Below are 15465 nucleotides of genomic sequence, written 5' to 3'. Positions count from 1 at the left end.
AGAAGGCATTTTATGTAGCATTTTCAATAATTGTACAGGTATCCTATTTTTTTCCACTCTTTTTTTTTATCTAGCTGCTCAAAAGATTTTGCATGTCCTGTATTCCTTGTATTCCTTTGTTCAAATGAAGAGCTCTTTCCGACTGTCAGTGCCCTTGCATTGTTTCGCTGGGTCTTGTGTAACGGAAGACTGTTATTTCCTTTCAGCTGTATCAAATCTGGATGACGAGAGCAAGTGGACAGTCCACTATACAGCTCCCTGGCACCAGCAGGAGAACGTCTTCCTGCCTAGCAACCGGCCTGCATGTGTGGAGGATCTGCATCGCCAAGCCAAGGTCAACCTGAAGACTGTGCTGAGAGGTGAGGCACTGGGGGCTGAGAGAGTGGAATGGGGCTTTGTCATTCCATGATTATCGGTTTATCAGTCCTTTAAATATACAAAGTCACCACTGGGTGGAGATATGGGATAATTCATGAGGTTTTTGTGATTGATTGTGAACAGTTTCTTTGTATAAAAGCATTAGCAAAATGAATGAATAGTGTGCTATTTGTCTGAGAAGTTAAAGAAATTAAAATTAAGATTTAAACACAGTGACTTAAACATGAATGCTAAATCAAATTCAGGCATTTCCTCTTTCGGTGGTATAGAAACTTTCTACAAGAGGTTTTATCGCTGGGGTTATGCTATTATGGTTCAGTGCAAGTCATATACAGTTTACAAAGTGCTCATCTGAGTGCTCATAGCTTTCCTGCCCCTCTCCCTAGTTCCCTGTGATACCTGAGACCCTCTGATGAAAAAGTGAGGGTACCTCTTCCTGGAACTGTAGAGTTTGTGTAATTAGAGAAACCATCAAAGAGACATAGCAGAAGCTTTTTTATGGTTGTGAGAGACTACACTGACAGTCCAGTTTCAAGGTCACGTGACTTCAGGATGGGCCATGGGAGGATAGATACTGGACCAGTCCACAGGGACTCTTATCAGTAAGGTGACCTGCCTTTGTACTGCATTGATAAAAAAGCAACCTGATCCTAGTATTGATTCACCTTTCCCTAGGTTTTCCAGCTGGGACCTCACACTTAGTATTCCATCTTTCACCCTGGTTAGACAGAAGCCGAGTCGCTAGATTTGCTTCTGCTTTAAGCTTGATAAAATTTTAATGCTGCTAGCCTATCGCCACACCAGGAGATTAGCAGGTGGTCTGTATGACCACCTTGTTTATTTGATGCCTGTGTGTTTCCCAGTAACACAGCAGGTGTCCTCTGTGCTTGTTCATGCATGATACTGGTAGCTGGCTCATTCTCTCCCATCTTTCCTTACAACAAAGGTTTTGCAGAACATCTCAGTGCTGTTGACCAAATTGTGGACTATTGAAAATAATAATAATTGCTTACACTTATATAGCGCTTTTCTGGACACTCCACTCAAAGCGCTTTACAGGTAATGGGGAGTCCCCTCCACCACCACTGTGCAGCATCTACCTGGATGATGCAACAGCAGCCATAGTGCGCCAGAACGCTCACCACACATCAGCTATCAGTGGGGAGGAGAGTATAGTAATGAAGCCAATTCATAGATGGAGATTATTTGGAAGCCATGATTGGTAAGGGCCACCCCTACTCTTTTTGAGAAACGTCCTGGGATTTTTAATGACCATAGAGAGTCAGGACCTCAGTTTTATGTCTCATCCAAAGGACATCGCCTGTTTACAGTATAGTGTCCCCGTCAGGTCCCACATGGACTGCAGGGTAAGCGCCCCCTGCTGGCCCCACTAACACCTCTTCCATCAGCAACCTTAGATTTTCCCAGGAGGTCTTCCATCCAGGTACTGACCAGGCTCACCTGCTTATCTTCAGTGGGTTGCCAGTTGTGAGTTGCAGAGTGATATGGTTGCAAAATGCTATTTTCCAACATTCAAGTGAATTTGAACAATCTGCTCTCTCACCGCAATCCTGAATGAAGATGCCTATACCTTCATTTTGTGTTTTAGATCCAGACAGTATCTGTAAGTACCTGCAGGGTAGTACACTGTATGTACAGTTAAAATATAACACACATGTGACACATCATTAGATGTAATTTCTGAGAACATGAGTTACCTTCTACTGTACAAAACAGAAGTGATACATGAGTAAAAATAAGAAACACAGGGACTGCAACTTTGGATTTTCAATCAGGCACACTAGTAAGCAGTGTTGTCTGGCCACTGTTTAGTTAAGGGTGTGGCACTTGTGAAAGATTTTCAATATGCTGCTGAGCAAAATATCAGTGTCAAAGGGCTAGAACAAGAGGGACACAGAGGCAGTCAGCTGCTCAATATTTGTATGTTCCAAATAAATCAATATTTAATCAGAGTGGCCTGCTCCCATGGGAAGCACACGAGTGTGTATTCTTTGAAATCCGTGAGGCAAAAAATACAGATCCGTTCCTATTAGTCCACAAGCCAAACTGTGCAAGGGAGAATGGTAAGAAATGGACCGGAGCCCAGGACTGGCATGTCAGTGTACCCTACTGTAGGAAGGGCAGCATATCATGGTATCTGGGAGTGAGGCAAGGGAAAACATGGCAGACCAGCTGTCTTGTGTCATGCAGCAAGAAAGAAGAGTTCTCTTCTCTTCATTTGCATCTCATTTCCTTTGCGGGATAAGATTGCCCTGTCGACATGACACACGTAACTTGAACCGAATTACCTTAATTAATTTTGTTGAGTCTTTTCTTTAGGGAGCCTGAATTGAAGTATTAACGCAGTGCAATGCAGGTTTTAGCTGTAGGGCTGTAGCTCACTGATACCTCCTTTTTAGGCTGTATTCATGTTTTTTATATCTGTGAGAATTAAATATAGAATTGTGGAAAAGATACTTTGAAAGTAGGTCATGGGTAACTTATTTTTGTTTCTATATACGTGTAGCACATACCACATGTGATCTGTATGAAATGGAGTGCAGTGAATGAAGGTAATTACCACAGCGGTTAGGCTTTATGAAAAAGAACAAATGAGCTCTTTGATGGAAATTGAATTAGTAAATGTGATGGTTGCTTCATCATCTGAAATGAATTGAGCTGTCACTGTAAAAAGCTAAGGCAGAGTCTTGAATCAGACTGAAAAATATCACTTCGGTGCTCAGAGAGCTATGAAATGTGAAACCCATGAAAATCACACATATCAATAATAATGACATATAAACCTCCCAGATTACATTTCCTATTGACAGGCTTCTAAACCTAAGTTTTCCCTTTCAGTTTAAGGGTGACATCAGGAATCATTGTTATGAACTTGGTAGTGCCTTACTGATAGGAGTCTTACAGTATGTCTCTACAACAGGAATAACATCCCTTAAAACCTCATTTCAAACAAGATTGGATTTCAGAGCAGCTGGAGAGGAGGGTTTTCAGTTGGGTTTCAGAACTGTAATTTACTGCAGAAGCCTGGAAATTAAATTGTTGTCAAATTACAGTCTATTAAACAATTGTTAAACATTGTCTTTAATCATTCGACATGCACAGGAAACAGGCTCGTCTTATGCTGCCAGTGGCTGCAAAACTTGCAATAATAATAAGCAGTACTGAAATAGTATTTAATAAAGCTTTAAGTATGAATAATTTAAAGACAATTCTGCTGTGATAAATAGTGATCATTTAAATCAGTTTCTACTTGCAAGAATTTCTGTATTATACTATATGGAGAGGGTATATTTACTGTTATTTTTAGTTGCAAGTGATCTTATAAACACTTTGATCAATCCAAATTAAAAGGCCTGTTTAATTCATGATCTAATTCTCCTTCTATAGCCTCCTTAGCTACAGTAGATGCATTAAGAATAGTAAGATTCTTAAGGGGGGTCGGTGGGTTTTTGCCTTAAAGCATTTCAGAGCAGACTGTTTTTATACCATTACCTCAGCTTGACATATTTCCATTGTGATCACCAGAAAGCACATCTGCCCCTTTCATGAGCTGTTGTAGATGCTCTGTTTCTCCAATGATGAGTCGTGATCACGAGTAACATTCAGCTTTGTTTGGGGACTGTGGGTAATCTCTCCAGTCACTTATGTGTTTCATTGGCTCCAGACAGTGACACAAACAACCCTTTGGACCCTGTCTACTGTGTGACATTTAGGACTCTGTTTGGATTTAGCAACAACGATACACTTGTTACAAATGTGCCTTTTTTCTGCATCTGCACCCTACGTTCCTTGGAGGATGTGAGAAAGTGCTCTGTGAAAAAAGTAGCATACAAGCTCAAGAATCTTCTGTTGCCGTAATTCCAGTAAGCTTCTAGCCACAAAACATGCAGCTGCTTCCGCATGGTGCAAATTCACAACAGCGTGCCATATGTTTGAGTGAATTCCTAAAGGTGTTAGCTCTTAAGAAGAGAAGTGAGGATCTGTTTGCTTTGCATAATGGGGATAGCAGTGACTCAATGTGGTGGTACAGAGGAATGTTTGTACCCTTGGAAGGAACAGAACTGTGAACAGCATTTTAGCAAAACTGGGGGAAGAGGAAGGAAAGTGGCAGTTATTCCTCCTTTCTCATTGTAGTTGGAGTTTGCACCTCATATAGAAAGACACTCTTTGCAGAACATGCTTTTGAGTTCCCCACGCTAAGGCTTTTTTCAAGATCGCAAGCCCATTCTATGTGACATTACTGCTCCTTCTCGAGCTTCCATGTCAGTGATCAAACACTCAGGAATACCACGTGCTCTATACAGCTTTCCTTACTGTGTTTTCTTTCTCTTTTAATTGCTTTACATCCATGAGAACAACTTCCTTAGTTCAGATTTAATATCCTACACTTACATAGTGCTTTTCTGGACACTCCACTCAATCACTTTACAGACTCCACTCCACCACCACCAGTGTGCAGCCCCCACCTAGATGATGCGATACTGGCAGCCCACACCCACCACACATCAGATATCAGTGGGGACGAGAACAGAGTAATGAAGCCACTTGATGGATAGGGATTATTAGGAGGCAGTGATTGATAAAGGCCAAGATAAAGTTTGGCCAGGATACTGGGGTAACACCCCTACTCTTTTCGAGAAATGCCCGTGAAATGACCATGGAAAGTCAAGACCTTGGTTTTACGTCTCATCCGAAGAATTGCACCTTTATAATAGCATAGTGTCCCCATCACTATACTGGCACATTAGGCCTTACACAGACTGCAAGGTGAGCGCTCACTGCTGGTCCCACTGACCCCTCTTCCAGCAGCAACATTAGCTTTCCCAGGAGGTCTCCCATTCAAATACTGACCAGGCTCACACATGCTTAGCTTCAGTGGGTTGGCAGTTGTGAGTTGCAGGGTGATATGACTGCTGGCTAACTTGCTTCCCTTTCTCCTGAAATCACACATCTTACTTTTAAAGTGTTGCTTTGATCTTAACTTCTTGGCAAGCTTTTAGATGTTGCTTTGCCATATATCAATTTGAATGCTCGTAAATGCTCCCTAGCCATTTTTGTGTTTTCTAGATTGTGCTTCTGCTAGTTGGGTTCACTAGACTTGCTGTTTCCACAATGAACTATCAGTGTTCAAAACCGTTGTTAAGTAGTTTTTCAAGGCAGCACCAAGCCTCTTGCTCTGAGCAAAAGTGAGCAAAAGTTTGGTTTCCAGTTGATTTTCAACCCTAATATAGGATCCCTCAGCTGTGTCCACCTCACCTCTTCCTGACATGGAGTCACCCCTAACAGGTTCTTCAGACAGACACTTCATCTGCCTGCCTGCCACACACCCCATTGTCTTCATTCCTGGTACAAAGAGAAGAAGCTCTCTTTCAGCAATATGACTCCTCTCCCCAACACCGTGCATCCCTGCATTGACTTTGCCATATGCCCAGCGGTTGCCCAGAGCACTAAAGTAATGCTGCTCTGGACTGACAGCTACTGCTGTCCCGTGTGTCTAGCCAAGAGACTGTGCCAGTGAGCAAGGTGCCGCAGTTCTGTCAGAGAATGAGCGTTGTTCCGTCTAAACTGTGGTTGGTATGGCTTCTTCAGAAGGAAGTTCAAGTATTTCGAAATCTCCAGATTTGTGTTACCTTTTTCCTAAGGTATATGTCAGTTCAAACTCTGGGGATTACTCATTTCCCTCTTTGCATTTCTTTTGCCTAGGGAGGAGCACACCTGATAACAAAAACAGAATGCCAGGTTTTGCATATCTTCACTTGTTGGAGTTGTTCTACTCTATGAACTGTACATTAGCGCCAGTGACATCATGTGTCTGATTCACATGCCACAACTGTTGACAACATGCCACGACTTTGCCTTCAGCATATTTCGAAATCCTTCTGAACTGGCCCCAAAGAGTGGGAATGGTAATGGATAGCATGCAAAACAAAACTGCTATCTAGTGTACAGGTATTTATGTGTGTGGGGGGGTGAGGCATAACATTGAGCAGTAATGTATCTTTACAAAATCAGGTGCCCCTCCGGATGTTTTGTACTGCCTGATGTGGAACATAACTGCAGCATGTGCAGTTTATGTGTGGTTACCTTGGATGGCTGGTTGTGGCAGTAAATATGTAACTAATAATAAACTCAAGATCTCATGAAATCAGCTTTGCATGTTGACCACAGTCTACATCTGTTATAGCCACAATTCACTCACAGTGACCAAATTAATGCTTACTGTCAAGTAATAAGATAAAATGTGCTTAATGCTTACTTCTCTTTCATTACATTTCATAAGCTACCGAGTTCCGTAGCTATTGCTGCAATTTACATGAGGAAACTCCCATTTATTTTTAGAGCATGACATATCTCTGTATATGGTTGTACATTTTGTTCTTCTTCATTTTGTTTGAATGTCTAATTCTTTGTCATTCAAACATCTTGACTGTGGAGGGATGAGCTTGTCTTAAGAGTATCAAATGTGGGTTTTAGTGTCAATATATCTCCTGGGTCTAGCTACCTTTGGCGTTTTGTAATTTACTTCTCTTTGAACCTGACAGGCATACTGTTTACCACTCATTTATCTGAGTTAGCTGACCTGATGCATGAGGTTAGTAGTCAGCTGTTCCTTTAATTCCTTTTTTTTTAAAAGCTGCAGGTCAGACCCACATAAAAAAGTCTGAGAAAAAATGTTCCTGGAGAGCTAGAAATATTTTAAACCTCCAGGAACTCTGTCTATTTCTTCACAGGGGAAAAAGCCTTTGGTATACTTCCGCCAAACACGGTGTGAGCCTTAAAGTGAAAAAGAATCCCTCCAATAACTAGACTTGGTGCCGCGTTCTCTTTTGTCTTCCAGAATGTGACAAATTAAGGAAGGATGGATTCCGCAGTTCCCAGTACTACTCCCAGGGTCCTACTTTCTCCAGTTCCAACCTGTCCGACAGCAGTTTGCCTGACCACGAGGATGCTGACAAAAAGGTAAAACTCTGCCAGGCCTGCACCACACATGACTCATGTAATACTCATGTAAGCGCAGTCCTCTGGGATCTGTTTTAGATATCACACGCTGTGTGTTCAGAATGTGATTCAGAAGATTCTTTACCAGCAAGGAGAGGGACATTTAACATGAGTAAGTGAGATGCTGTACTGTAAAAACATAACAGTGTTAACAAACGAAAGCAGACTGCTTGGCTCATAGTCCTTATTTGTTTTTTAGTATCGAAGCATGATTGCCTAATGCCAAGTCTTTCAGCAAGGATTCAGACACATCACAGCCTGGCAGACAGCTGCCTCCTGCCTTGGCTTCAATATACTTATCAAAAAGTGTGAATGTCAACCCATGACTTGGTCTAATTTTATGAAAGATTGTCTAAGAAAATAACAAAGAGCTTGTTGCTTTCCAGTTGCCAGTTTTGATTTTAGTTGAATAATGGTTTAGTTACAGTTTAAATATTCTCCTGCCAATTGTATTATACCTAGTTATCAAGAAATATGTAGTCCAGTTTTATGATTTTTCTCATATTTTGTGTAATTTGAGGCCTTACCCATTGATATAAGACATAAATGAGTTCAGGTTGGTATATAATGGTGAATTAAAGTTCGTAAAAAACTAAATTGAAATCCTAGTTTCTTAAAGAAAACACTCTCTACAGTTGTGTAGTATATTTCACATGATCTGCAGCATTGGATGAAATAAGATTGGTTCTGTAAAGTAACATGAATTTAGTTTAATTAAATGGATCACTAATGATTTGTTAAGCTAATGATTTGAAATTGTGATTAGCAAGTTAAGTAATTATAATCTTTTACCAAAGAAACATTAAATTTAATCTGAAAATATTTTGTTTCTCTTGTGCTGCTGAGATAGTCGTTTCATTTTGTCAGCAAGTTATAACTGCTAAGACTACACTGCCCTCTAGGGGTAGTGCCGAGAAGTACGATTCACTAAAGGTTTTATATGGGTTGTGGGCTAGATTGATGGACATATTACTTTGTCCAAATATTTTCCTGTTTATTTTATCATTTTGGAAACGTATCATATATGTTCTGTATGAAATAAGAATATAATTTGGTTATGTACATGCATTATAAATGCATGTATATATGTGGTATCTCAATACTGTGACTTGCATCTTGCATGATACCAATTCTGTTCTGTGTCAGCATGTATTGTTTTTTTCTGTGTCATTGTCATGTGTCTTTGTTTTTTCTTCTTTGTCTTTTTCATTCAGCAGCCTAGTCTCTTAGGCTGCCTAAGTCAGTCTTGCCTTACTGTGTGCTGTGATTTGAGTCCCTGGAAACACAAGGTACCTGTTCTGAGTAGGGTGTCCTTCTCCTTGTCACTGCGTATGCCCTGCCACTCTGCTGCTATTCCCAGCATCCCCTCACCACGTCTACTCAAAGACTTCCCCTTCTCCTCCCTTCCTATGCTAGAGCTTCCTATGACTTGTGTAATCCTAGGAACCTAGTTTGTTTAGCTTTTTTTTCACAAAGCTTTGGGGTGTTTTACAAACTTTTGGATGCTTTTTTTTTAACAAAGCATGCATTCATCTGAAGAGATTCCCTTCCAAAACATTTCTGTGGAAGTCCATAGCATTTCTTACTAGAACTTGTTGTAGGAGTAGTTTGATGGAGATTTCTGGAGAGAGTCCATATTTCAAACAATTGTGTCAATTTCCCCAGAAATGCTTCACTCGGGTAATATACTTCTCTTTCAGACCTGTATTTGGTTCTCAATCCTTCATTTAAACCCTTCTGCTGGTCTTAGTGCTCTAAGAATTTTTTCTTGTATAATGCTTCTTGTCTTTTGTGTCACTGTCCATCTCTTTGCGCTATATTTTCATATTGCCTTCCCTGGTCATTGCATCATGGGGTCATTTTTGGCAGTATTGCGACAGCACTGTCCCTCAGGACTTGTTTGGCTTCTGTGACTCATAAAGTGTTGATGAGCTCTTTCACAGAAGCTGGATATGATTGCCAAACCAGTCAAAGCCACACTTATCTGTATCAGCAAGTGAACTATAGAGGGCCCCTCACACTCAGACCTGTAAACAACCTCCCAAGTCAATCAAAGAAAAACACAAAGCCTGATCAAAAGCCAGAGAGCTGGTCTTATATCACAATGTATTTTTAAGACCTAAATGCACGAGTTCCATGTTCCATAATTTTAATTTGAAAATCCTCATTTTAAATGTATTGATTATTATTATGAGATTTTTTATACTTCATTTAATTTCTTCTGAAACCTGACTAGCATGTGGCTCCACCCATTTAATAAATATGCATTTATTAATGCATAGTTTTCAAATATTTCAAATAACACAAAAAAAATCAGTGAATGATTCTTGCATATCTGAATAATCTAGCACCTTTGGGGACTTTATTGGGTGTTTACATTATACATAGAGAGATTTTTCTTCTTGTTTGAATTTGAAAACATTCAAGGCTGTAAATAAAAACAGCTGTTGTAATATAATGTCTTACATTTAAAACCCATAAATGAATATGTTAGAAATAAATTATTAAACATCTGCTGTTCAGCTGTATGGCTCAATCAGTCTTCTTCAGATACTAACATGGTGGAATGTCCAAGTAAGAAAGTTTTGAACCCTTCTCCAGGCATTGGGGCTGCTCACCAAAAAGGATCAGTCTAATTTTTTGACAGCTGTATGGTATTTACAGCTCCACTTTGTGAGACCGCCCCTGTCCTCGGATCACTGGCTCAGAGACCTGTGAAGGTCTGAAAGGTAGCGCTTTTACAAAACGGACAGCCTTTGTTCCGCTCTCCTCCCGAACAGCTGAGGCCTGCCACACTGCGGGCCACAGCTGTGATATTAATAGAGCCTGACAGGATTTACCAGTTCAAAGGAAAGTAGGTTAGCAGGGCCCTGATGGCACCAGCACTAGAAGCACGACACCGCAGTTTGTCGGCTTTTTTTTGTTGACATTGTCGCCTCTGTGCTAACAACAAATGATGAGAAGCCACGCCTGACGTTATTACAGTATTTTCTGAGACTGAGACACCACTTTACAACCCTATCGGTTCAGCTCTTTTATAATAAGTAAGTCTCATTTCTATGCATTTCAAACTATCTGCCTGGATAAGTAGCTGTAGCTTTAGTCTTAGTAACATACTAAAACAGGTTAGTAAAAATAGTTCAGTAACATGCTTGTAGACACAGTGCTAGTTTAATCCTGCGCTAACATGGTGGTATGTGCAGTGGAACAGACAAAAAAGTTACACTGAGTACATTAGATATCTGAAGTATTCTTAGGTGTGGGATTTTTTAATGAAGCAAATAGCATAACACATAGCTAGGTGTCTACATTTGAGTAGTTCTTTATATATAAAATAATACAGAGGGACTGTAAACAGATGGAGTACTGCATTTGATTTTTGAAGTTTACAATGCCAGTTTGAATGCTAGGTCTTTTTTGATAATCATTTGGTAATGTGAAAATCTGAATCAACAGATTCATCAACCTTCTCAGTTTTGAAGGGGGGTTTGTGTCTCCTGTGTTGTAATTAGTCAATTTTCTCTCGTTGTGTATCATCTCATTAGATGTGTTGGAAATGCTCAGTGTGTAAAGTGGATGTTTTTTCTCTTGGCTGACATTTAAATTACTTTGTTGTTTTTTTCCTTGCATAACCTAGATGTTATGCAGATCTAGTAAGACTGCTTAGCCTGATATAGTTGTAGGATGAAGGTGACATTTCCGGTATCATTAGCATAATCATTATCTACGGAAGCATTTTTTCCCATTCTAAATATAATTAGATTGTGCATGTGAGAATTTGATTACTGCAATTACTGCTTTCCTAATCAAGCCTTACTGGACTACCAAGGTTAAAATATCTTTTTTTTCTTTAAATTCTATTACACATACCTGTATAAGCATCTGTTTAAAAGAGTGACAGTATTGTAATTCCTGAAGGTTAATGCAATAGTCTTAAAGTCAAAGTCTTACAGTATAACTATAACAAGATGCACAGTCGCCCAGGTGAGACAACCTGTAAATGACAGTACAAAGTTAATTTGTCTCAGAGAGAGCGCATGGAGGTTGCAGTCAAAGCATCAGAAAAGATGTTTAAGAGCTAGTTAAAATGCAGTTAGTGTTAAAACAAACTGCCCAAGCCAGAAAAGCTATGCCACAAAGCCATGGTATAGCTGAATCAATTCCTACAATGGTCTGCATGTTGTGCAACGGCAGTCTTTGGAGATTTTGCTCCTCTCCTTTGCTCTCTGTAGTCCTCTGTCATTAAAAGCCTTTTTTCTGTGGTGGTTTCAGTCCACAGTTTCGTCCACTGAAGAAGAGAAACTCATTTATTCCATGAGGCCCAAGACGCCACTACTGGGAGACGTGTCAGACATTGATATCAAGACCAACTGGACCAAGTCTCTTCCGCTGCCCACCCCGGAAGAGAAGATGCGCCAGCAAGCCCAGGCAGTACAGGCAGACGTCATCCCGATCAATGTTACAGGTAGGCCTCTAGGCTGACTGGGCACAATACAGGCCTCAGCTCCCCAGCCGCTGTAAATGTGCTAATGTACCATCTGTGTCAGTCCCATTCCTGCTGTTTAATTGAGAATTGTGGGTGTGTTTCGGGTGTTATTTGAAAAGTTTAAAAAATAGGTTTTGGAAAATGTTTCAAAACTTTCTGTTGGATGCAGTGCCTGATTTCATTTAGTGTAAAATTACTGAAATTTCATTCCGTCAGAATCTGTAGAATTGTAGAGTTATAATGTCTTAATTAGTTGATTCTCACTGTCTCCTCCACACACAATGGAACAAATTAAGTGCTTCCCACTTGATTTTTGACAGTATTATTCATGATAACACATTTTACATTGGTTTGAGCACTTCATGTTTTATACCTGTGTCACTCCAGGCAGAGTTAAAAATGTTCCAGATTGTGGCGTAAAAAAGGGTTTCTGTCTCAGTTGCTAACTGCAAAAAAATATTTCAGCATGTTTTTATACTGTCAAGAATTAATTTATTTTTTTTGTAGGATTCCTTAAACACTGTATTTATGACTGTGTAAAGAAAATCACATCTCAAATCAGGTGCTGTAATCTTACCGGTGCCTCCACACCCAAATATAAATGATTGTAGATTCTTATAGAATTGTCACCTGGGAAAGGTATTTCTTTTTCATTCAATTTAAGGGGCTCATCAGCAATCGTATTGCATTAGTATTTGCATTACACTGGAAACACAGGTTTCTTTTATGCCTGTATGCTGTATGTATGTGTGATATATAATATTTCTATTTAATATTGTATATACAACAAGTGTATATACAATACCCACAAGGTTGTACAGAGCCTCTGTTCGACTCATAAATGGACTAGCCAGTACCCAAGCCAGAGTCAAGGTTTGGTGTGAGATCCAGTTCTTATACGTTTTCAATGCTCAAGGGCTGTTTTTTGACAGAACCTTTAAATCTAATGCAATCTGCTTTAAATCTCTTTTTTTTTGTTGGCTATATACCTTTGCACACATATGTATGCATTTACAATTTTCCAATTGGGTTATCTCAACCTCATTGTGAATCCTGAATACTTGAGACATATTATAGGCCGAAATGTTAAATGTGGTTGTAAGACTGGAACTACTTTGTTTACTTGACTAACCAGTAAAAAGAGGGCAAAAGTACAATGTTAGTAATGATAAAATAGACCAGATCTTACTACCTAATGTTCCTAACCCTGGTACAGTAAGAATTGCAGATAGTATTGATTTTTTTGTTCTGTGCTGCAGGTTGTTTTTCTTCATTAAGTAGAAATGGACCAATTCTGGGATAGATTTTTCTCTGGAGGTGTTAGAAAGCTCACATCTTATTCACCAGCAAGCCTCCAGACTGAACTTTCAGTTTCAATGATGGAATTCAAATCCCCTTAGCATCTCAGTTTGATCTGTTTCACATAACCAGCAGGAGATAAATGATCAAATCTTGGGAGTTTCAGTACAATCTCCTTTCCCTGCAGTTGCACTCTGACATTTGCTGTTGTTCCTTATTGCATAAAGTTGCCCTGAGGCTTTGAAATACCAGTCCTTTGAATTCATGAACCACATCCATAAGGGACCACTGGATCTACACACATCCTTCACCTGGGATACATCATTCTGTCATTCTTATAAACTAACAGAAAATACAGGCCTGGCATACAGCCTCTTGAGGTTATATCCAAGACATTCCTTAAAGACAAACGTAATTCCATAAGATTTATTTATCATGGTCAATATTGGACATCCAAATTGTAGAGCCTAAGACATCACGTGTGACACCTACAACTCCTGAGTCTGTTTGCCAGCCTTGTACAGTTAGAACATTGTTTTATGTGTTTTATTAATGTATCGATACTTGCCACATCTAGTTAAAGGTGCATGAGAGTTGCATGCTTGACATTAACCACTGGTTTGCTTGCTCTTGCCGCCTTGCATCAGGAGAAACCTTTGACCGCCAGGCCAGCATCCGGCGGTCATTAGTTAACACTGACACTGTGGTAAGACGGCCGAAGAAAGTCAAAAGGAGAAAGACAATTACAGGGGTCCCCGACAACATTCAAAAGGAACTAGGTATGGCTCATCAGTACTGTATTCCTTCCCTCCACCTTCATTAGCTGCCTTGGGCTGGACATTGATACACTTATTATATCCATTCCAATACAGTCTGATGGCCACCATTGGAGTTCACAAGGGGTTAAGACTAGACAGTTCCCTGCCAACAACATTAAGAGATTAAGGGTGCAAATCTATCACGAGGCTACATTAGTTTGGAAAAAAAACAGTTTCATATTTCATTTAAAAGTCATGGAAGGATTCTTTATGACCTGTTCCAGTCAATTTCATTGAAACAACAATAGAAATTCTGTTCTACTGTCTTGAGTTTGGCCTTTTTGGTTCAGATCGAGCCTTTGGCACCTGCCAGCAGAAGTGAAGAGTTTCTGCTGGTCAGTGCACTTTCATGGGTCATAGTGTGCGAACAGGCCAGTAGTTCAGTAATGCAGGAATAAGAGGCTGTAAGTGTAATTCCTGCATGTCTTGTAGGCTAGTAGTTGAAGCAATACAGAGGAAAAAATGTCTTGTGTTCATGAAGTGGGAAATATACAATAGATCAGAATTCAAATTCAAATTCCTAAAATTTTCAGAGATGATAAAAATCCCTGCCTTCATTGCACTTCAAACAAAATATAGTAGCTGTCTGTAAAAGAAATAGGTCTATGAGCTGGGACTTATAAAGCCCAGCAGAATTTTGCATTTATATTGGATCCCTGTCTTTTCTTATATCATTTACTTCATTCCCTCATTAATCACTTTAAGATTATTATTTTATGTATTTTTAATGTATTTTGTTTTGTTTGTGATGTAGTCTAATCCATAGTAATATGTGGAAAAACCATAATACTCATTGCATGCCATAGAATGTTATGTAATCTATCATTTAACATCTGTGTAATCCCTGATTGTCATTGGGACATCATGTCATATTTCCTTAATCACCTAACATTTAAGACTTTTGTATTAATACTTGAATTCAGTGGACCGGGGGTGAGGATCTCAGCACGAATTGCTCATCAGGATGTGGGTTAATATGGGTGTTTCATGAGCTGGTGTTAGGTATCAGTGGTGCAAAACAAGCCTCAAACCACAGCTGTTCCTAAGCCCTGGCTGTGCTCTCTTGTACTGACCTCACACGTGCACTTTCCGTAGTGAGTAATAGGCGTGAAAATTACTTTTTAATTGGAGATTTTGGAGGTGCCCTGCCTCTATCTGTTTCCAGATCTGTCCAGGATGTTTTTTTTGAGTTTGTTTTGTTTTTGTCAGCTGTTGTTGTGACAGGCTTTCTCTCCTACATGACCTCTAACCTCCCTGTCCTTCCTCCACCCGGACTGGGAAAGGACTAGAAAAACACAAGGTTCAGTGGCTTTGGGAAAGAGTCTTGACCCAAAAACAAAAAAGATGTTCTAAATCTTTTTGAAAGATGAGTCCTATCTAAAGAACAGGTTGCTATGACAGAAGAAAAGATACATTAATCAGATGGATTTGAAATTAGAGGCCATCGAGAACATCTCCACCACA

The 15465-nt window shown here is 39.8% G+C and overlaps 1 protein-coding gene across 11 annotated transcripts in view; it reads left to right on the top strand.

The window, feature by feature from the left end:
- The window catches only part of nhsl1b (NHS-like 1b), a 184359-nt gene that overhangs the window by 159220 nt on the left and 9674 nt on the right, over positions 1 to 15465 (top strand). For 6 of the 11 annotated variants that reach the window (XM_069179387.1, XM_015344886.2, XM_069179399.1 and 3 more), the window contains exons 2-6: positions 207 to 359; positions 7238 to 7359; positions 8616 to 8687; positions 11671 to 11863; positions 13831 to 13962. In XM_069179387.1, coding sequence (XP_069035488.1) covers positions 207 to 359; positions 7238 to 7359; positions 8616 to 8687; positions 11671 to 11863; positions 13831 to 13962 — 672 coding nt within the window. The remainder of the gene's footprint in view (positions 1 to 206; positions 360 to 7237; positions 7360 to 8615; positions 8688 to 11670; positions 11864 to 13830; positions 13963 to 15465) is intronic. The other 5 variants (XM_015344913.2, XM_015344903.2, XM_015344961.2 and 2 more) reach the window with 2 other exon arrangements.

The sequence above is a fragment of the Lepisosteus oculatus genome, chromosome 2, assembly GCF_040954835.1.
Source record: "Lepisosteus oculatus isolate fLepOcu1 chromosome 2, fLepOcu1.hap2, whole genome shotgun sequence".
NCBI lineage: Eukaryota > Metazoa > Chordata > Actinopteri > Semionotiformes > Lepisosteidae > Lepisosteus > Lepisosteus oculatus.
The sequence above is the reverse complement of the archived record's forward strand: the minus strand, read 5'-3'. Positions and strand labels throughout refer to the sequence as shown.